This window comes from Archocentrus centrarchus, assembly GCF_007364275.1.
Source record: "Archocentrus centrarchus isolate MPI-CPG fArcCen1 chromosome 18 unlocalized genomic scaffold, fArcCen1 scaffold_23_ctg1, whole genome shotgun sequence".
NCBI lineage: Eukaryota > Metazoa > Chordata > Actinopteri > Cichliformes > Cichlidae > Archocentrus > Archocentrus centrarchus.
The window spans coordinates 2,649,963-2,656,764 of record NW_022060145.1 but is presented as its reverse complement, the minus strand read 5'-3'; the positions used below and the strand labels follow the sequence as shown (position 1 = coordinate 2,656,764).

The 6,802-nt window shown below is 38.1% G+C and overlaps 1 protein-coding gene across 3 annotated transcripts; it reads right to left on the bottom strand.

Moving 5' to 3' along the window:
* Window positions 1-1,150: 1,150 nt before the first annotated feature.
* LOC115775230 (transcription factor 7-like 2) lies at window positions 1,151-5,133 on the bottom strand. 3 transcript variants are annotated; one of them, XM_030722801.1, is made up of 9 exons: window positions 5,011-5,133; window positions 3,490-3,926; window positions 2,923-3,033; window positions 2,621-2,682; window positions 2,476-2,538; window positions 2,109-2,259; window positions 1,886-1,993; window positions 1,722-1,764; window positions 1,151-1,466 (listed from the first exon to the last, which is right to left on the bottom strand). In XM_030722801.1, exons 2-9 carry the CDS (start codon window positions 3,907-3,909, stop codon window positions 1,429-1,431), a joined length of 996 nt encoding a protein of 331 aa, XP_030578661.1. In that variant the 5' UTR covers window positions 3,910-3,926; window positions 5,011-5,133; the 3' UTR covers window positions 1,151-1,428. The 3 variants fall into 3 exon arrangements, with proteins under 3 accessions (XP_030578661.1, XP_030578662.1, XP_030578660.1); XM_030722802.1 differs by having other exon boundaries at window positions 3,490-3,765; window positions 5,011-5,122; XM_030722800.1 differs by lacking the exon at window positions 5,011-5,133 and having other exon boundaries at window positions 3,490-4,285.
* Between the last annotated feature and the right edge of the window lie 1,669 nt (window positions 5,134-6,802).

Sequence of the window (6,802 nt, the reverse complement as noted above, 5' to 3'; positions counted from 1 at the left end):
TCATGTTAAAGATGTGCGACCTGACATTATTGAGTATGCTAATGAGGAAAAAAAAAACAACAACAATCAAACATTTCCCATGATGCACTGAGTATTTCTTTTTCACGCTCTCTCTGTTTATACACCACTCTGTATTTAATCTTTAGTTATTATTAATCTCTATCTCTCTCCCACAGCATGTCTTTTGTTCTGTCTCTCTCCCCTCAGCCTCAGCCAGTCGCAGCAGATGACTGCCCCTCCCTGAGCCTGGTTCTGCTGGAGGTTTCTTCCTGTTCAAAGGGAGTTTTTCCTTCCCACTGTCACCAAGTGCTGCTCATAGGGGGGTCGTTTTGCCTGTTGGGTTTTCTTTGTATTATTGTAGGGTCTTTACCCACAATACAAAGCGCCTTGAGGCGACTGTAGTGATTTGGTGCTCAATTGAATTGTAATGTTAGCCCTTTTTTAACAAAGAAAAATGTTTAGGGCTTTACTTTATCTAAACATTTATTTTTGAATGCATATTAAATAAAGCCAAAAGCTTCCAGGCTTGTTTGACAGTGTGTAGAACAAACCTAATGACTTCAACACCCAGAAAGCTTAAAAGTCAACCAAACACATCCAAACTTTCATGTAGTTGTTTTTTCCAAGGCTGGCAAAAACCAAAGCTGACTGAACAACTGTGTGGCTCTCACAATAAACATAGCATCTTCTCTCAGTATATTTTAGTTTATGAATTGATTTCTTGTGTCTTCCACTGAACTACTGAGCAACTGAAACAGTCACACCAATTTTGACATCTAAACCCGATGAGAATGTGTCCCCACAGACCTGAGTGTTTTTATCTAGCTTTCCCCTGGCACGTAGTGGACACTGAGAGAAGATATGTGGTATATGAGGAATATGTTTGAAAAGAAAACAAAAGAATTAAATAAGGTGTGCAGTGTTCAGAAAATGCACAAAACAATTTTTGCAGAGGCACTTCATAGGATCAGTAAAATACTGTGATAAACAGCTATAAATCAGATGAGTTAGTTCTTCCTGTATCCTCTCATCCTGCTGTACATACTGACACAAAACACTTTTGTTTAATTTGCAATTATTTATTCATATAAAGAACAAAAATAACAATAATATAATTCAATAGCATGACTTTATAAACAAAAAAGTTCAGTTAAAGAAAAGAAAACTTAACAAGTAAAAAATTCAAAAGTTCATAAAAATTAACAAATAAAAAGTAAAAAAGCTAAACTAAATTGAATAAAGTTTAAACATTCAGTTAAGAAATGGATAGAGGATAGAAGTGGATAGAGGTGAATGGGGACAGGTCTGCAGGGGTCTGAGGGGGGAAATAATGGGCAGGAGCAGCAGGGAGAGCAGGAGCAGCAGAAAATTATACATCAAGTAGACTAAGGGATCAGACAGAAGTGACAGCACTGCAGTGGCAATGGTTTAAAGGGGTCGAATGGCTCCCGGTTCAGATGCAGACACTGCAACACAAACAAGAATGCAATGAGTCTTCTGAGACTTTTAAAACCACCTTCAAGACAAGATGTTGATTCTTAAACCCGCAGTGAGCAACATTTAATGGATATATTGAATAAATTGATATGAAATCAGAACGAGGTCAGTTCTTCAGGATATGAGGAGGTTCTGTATGTCAGGTGGATTGTTTTGGAGGAAGTTGTTTTGTCATGGCATTTCCCATGAAAAAGTCACTGTGATTCCCAGAAATCTCTTCTTACCTGAGCTGCAGGTGGAGCTGCGCCTTCCCCTCCTCTTTTTGCCCTGAAAACAAACACATTAGACTTTTCATGAGCTGATACAAGTTGTGCAGTGACAGTGTTTCATCAGCTTCAGTGCAGTGATGGGGACATTTATGACTTGTATGTTTTCACTTTGGACTTACGTAGTTAACTTTGGCAGACCAGTCTGGGTATTTTTGGGCATGGAGCCTTCTCTCTTGATCAGCCTGCTCATAGTACTTTGCCTGCTGGTCCGACGACAGCGATTTCCACTGTGGACAGAAGAACACACTGTCAGCATCCACACTGCTGCTACACATAACTACAGGACAGCTGGTACACAGGCACAAACATGAACATAAAACATTAACAGATGCATGCACTTACCCTCTCTCCCATGACTGCATTAAGGGTGGCATTCCCACTGATGTTCATATCTGCTTTAACCTTTGCCCTCTGCTCCTTCAGAAAAATCATGAATGCGTTTGGTGGCTTCTTGATATGCTGCTCTTCCTGCTCGTCCTGACGCTTCCTCTTTCTATAGGAATAACACAGAGTAAGAGCACATGTTAACACTGTGTACAACTCTGAGGAAAGGATTTTAAAAACACGAGTGAAGCTGTATAGCTGAATCAAAGCTCCATCAAAGAAGGCTGAATACATTCATGCAGGCATCTGCAGATAAATGACAGATAGCTGCAGATCGTGATCCAGTCCCACTCAATAAATTCTAAAAGCAGCAGAGCAAACTTACTTTGGAGTGGGTGTGTTGACTGCAGGACAGGGTGGAATGAAGTCGCACACCAACACACCGTTCCTACACAGACACAGAGAGACGGGTATGAGATAACAGATGTTCAGCAGCTGTGTTCACTTATGTGTTTGTGTCTTTTACTTACAATACACTGACAGGACGCAGGTATGGCAACATGCTGTCTGGAATCTGCAGTATGTTGTTATTCTGGAAACATTAAAACCACAGAACAGGTAATCACACAAGATGCAATAGAATCATCAATCCGCCAGATGGCAGTATTTACCCTCTCTTTTAGATGTAAACACTGAATCTGAACATGTGACATCTGTGAGATGAAAACATATCTGGGGGGGTGGAAATATGCAGGTGAATAATCACAATGTGCCTGAATGTTTCTGCTGAGGCTCATAAAGGTCAGTAATATGAGGGAGAACAGGAGCTTACTGGGTTTGCAGGAGCAGCAGGGAGAGAAGGAGCAGCAGGGAGAACAGGAGCAGCAGGAGGAGCAGTGGCTGCTATGGGAATGCTGGTCACAGGCCAATGATATAGCAGGTTCTGTGGAGGGATGGAGAAAGTTCAAAATCCGTAATACTGACACTTAGTACAGCCTTTCAAAGACCACATGATGAGCACCATAGAAACATACAGTATGTGTAGAGAGACTGAACCCTTGGTAATCTAATCATCACCAGATTCAGAGAAGATTACATGAACAACACAGAGCACAGTGATCAATGGGAGGAGAACATCTTCATGAAACTAGATTCATCCATAGTTTTTATTGTTCTTGACAGCTTCACTTTGCTCTCCTCAATTATTACTTTTGAATTATGACTCAGTGGCAGTGATTACATTTACTGATCAGCAAAGCGTCACGCCACAGTTATACACGGCTAAATACAAGGAAGGGGACAGCAGACATTTTTCCTTCGGCCTGAAGCATCCAACAGTTTTAAGTACCTTTATCAATAAAAGTCTAATGACACTGGTCACCCCCTCTGCATGTCTTACCTGTTCCTGGCTACCTGTCACCGGCTGACTATAGAGGTGAGCTGGCACTGTGGTGGGGGGAGCAGTAATTGGGGGAAATTGTTGCACAATTGCAGGAGGACTCTCTGCAGCTGGCTGAGGGGAGGCGGGTGGCACAGCAGGCAAAGCAGGTGGAGGTGAAGGATTGGCTGTTTCACCGCACAGGTCGTTTATGAGACTCTCGAGCATAAAATTCATCTCTTCCAACTCCAGTTCCTCAATGGCACTGTCTGCTGCTGGCTGAGGGGAGGCGGGTGGCTCAGCAGGCAAACCAGGTGGAGGTGAAGGATTAGTTGTTTCATTACACAGGTCGTTTATGACACTCTCGAGCATAAAATTCATCTCTTCCAACTCCAGTTCCTCAATGGCACTTTCGATCTCTTGTCTTATGAGTTTCATCATAGTGATGTGCTGTGTGTCTGAACAAAAGAATGACAAACTGTCTGAGATCCTGTGGCACACGTTCATAGGAGGTTTTGATCCTCTTAGAATGGGACCAACATCTTAAACATCCTACAGAGTTAAACTACGGCCAAGTATTTTGTGGGAACAAGCTACAACTTACCAGTTAAATCAGTTAGTTTTAGAGTATTAAGCAAAAACTTTTATTTGAGTATTTAACTTTATATAAAGAAGTAAAATACCTGTAAAAGTGATGTATTTATGAATTAACTGAAACCAAGCTATAGTTCTTACTCTGTACTTTGTAACACAATCAGAGTCAAGTATAATGCACTGTGACACATGCTGTTACCCAGGTATACATAATGTAGTGATTTGTTTTCAGTTTGTTTTTTACATATATGTATGTTCAGTTCAGTTGTTTTAGATATACATAGTCACCCCTCTTTTTTATATATATAATCTTTATTAATTTAATACTAACAAGGTACCTGTTAGTATCTGTATTTTGATTTGATTCAAAAAATTCCTTTCTTTTTAGTTCAGCTTCAGTTCAACCAGTTCACAACATTAACACAAATACTGACATCTATATTATTTGGTAACTGATTAAACTGAACTAGATTGCAGAGGGAAATATAGTGCATTTATTTAACAGCTGTAGTAACAAGTTAGTCTGAAGATTGAAGTTTGACAGACATTCCTGTGACAAACTAATACTGTTTTGATGCATTGTTAGAAATTAAATCATCCCAAAAGTTCATTAATTTGTACCAACAGTGTACTGTGTGACAGAAGCTGCTCCTTTACGTATATTTTTTCCTGATAACACTGGTGCACATTCTGTTCAATTTTAAATTAAATTCTTGTATTTTCATTTTTTTTCTTTTCTTAAAAGTCTGCAAATGACTTCATTCACTGCTCTATCACACAACATCTCAATAATTCAAACTGAACTTTTGACAATTTGTGTTCAAGGGTTGTGTTCAACAGCCAACGACAAGATTTAGAGAAAATATTTATGTAGAAACTCAAATTGTGGATGAAGAATTCCACTGTATAAACCTAAATTACCTTAAGACTGCCTATATAAGTACTTACCAATGATGTTCAGAGGTACTTCTGGTCTATATTGTAAAATGTTTGTACAAAACTGGTTGGAAAGCCTCGAGCTCTGGAGAGTATGTCTTCACACGCTGAATTTCTTTCGTGAATCTCTTGCTGTTCAGAATGCTATAGAATGTTGTGGAGTGGTTACATGGTAACATCACTTCTGAACATTCCATTCCACTCCAGTCTGTTTCCAGCATCTCCTCATCCACAGTCTTCATCATGGCTGGATCAACCTCCTGAGGGGCCCCAGGGCAGTTGGTGGGCCTCCACTTAGCCTACAGTACATATCAAAATCCTTAAAGAAAACAAATTATATATATTATTATATAATATATATATTATCTATATAGTTATATATAATATTTAAAAAAGAAAAAAAAAAGAAACCAAATTATAAGCACAGAAACAAAAAAGTCCTCAGAAATTGGCAATAAAGTTTGAAATATTACTGTTTCTGTGCACAGACATATAAAAGTAGACGCTGCATTGCAGGTCAGCGCCATATTGGATGTGGCAGATCTGCGCCGTAAAGTAATGCAAATAAATGGACTGAACTTCATAAAGCACCTTTCTACAAAGTTCTTTATGTTAATGTGTCTTTTTCACACATTCATTAAAACATATTGGAAAACTGATAGGCACCAAAAATAATAATAACTTTCTCTGATAATTATAAATGTTAAATACTTCATGTATGTTTAGGGTACAGGCATCAAACCTGCATTTTCTGCTTTTGAGTGTTTACAACACTGTTACTGTGCTATAGATGGATAGATAAATAAATAGAGGTCTATAATAATCAGATCCTGACATGTAGAAATAACATTTGCAGGTTTGTAAAATTGATTACAAGCTGTTCATTTTTTAGGTATTATTAAAGGCAATCTTTAAGAAAAAAATGAACAAAGTTTGCAAATTAAAATAAGACTGCAGCAGACACTTCATGAAACTACAGTAAAATTATAGCTCCATGTTTTATTGCATACAATAAAATTGATAGGGTTAAAAAGGTAAAACAAAAAAGAGCTATTTCCAACTTTTGTAAAATTCTTTATAAATTAAATGTAGAAATATTATTATGATTACATCAGTCAGTCTTTATAGGTGTTGCACCAAATCACAAGAAAGAAATCAAGGACTGTTTCTCAGTTTGCCCCGATGCTGACTGGCATATAAAACGCTCAGCTGATCACCTTTAATGCGCCCTCAGGAGGGATCATCAGCCCTCCTTTGTTTTTTAGTGTGATCAAATGATGTGGGGACATGATAGGAAAATTTAGATACATATTAATCTTTTATGTTAACCATATGTTTAACCAAATTTCAGTACTAAACTTTGCATAGTATTATGATGTAATATGTAGCCTTCTTGTGACTAATGTTGAATGTGATTTCACCTTAAATGGAAAGCTTAGAGTGAAGAGACAGTGGTCTTATTCCAACCCCCCTTCCAACCTTTATTATCAGGTAAGAAACATCTTCACCTTAACTAAACACCTTCTGAGGATTTATCACTCATTGTTTTAAGGATCACCAGCCCCCACATCAATGAGTAAAACTGCTTCTTTTTTTGGTTTGTTTGATTGTCTTTTGTGAATAGTGCCGGTGTTTTTCTAATGAAATTTTGAGAATCTCGGCAATGTTCATGTTAACATTTTTACTCAAAAAATAAAAAATGTTTTACCATTTTAAGATGACAAGATCACAGCCTCAGCCATGAATAACACACTCTCTAAATGCCAGCATCACCAAAAAGACCAAAGAGCTGGGGAGGCTTCAG

Coding starts and splice junctions, on each gene's coding strand:
- LOC115775230 (XM_030722800.1), bottom strand. CDS start 3,975: ATGAACGTGTGCCACAGGATCTCAGACAGTTTGTCATTCTTTTGTTCA. Junction 1,994..2,108: donor ATGCAGTCATGGGAGAGAGG/GTAAGTGCATGC, acceptor TTCTGTCCACAG/TGGAAATCGCTGTCGTCGGA. Junction 1,765..1,885: donor GGTCTGCCAAAGTTAACTAC/GTAAGTCCAAAG, acceptor GTTTGTTTTCAG/GGCAAAAAGAGGAGGGGAAG.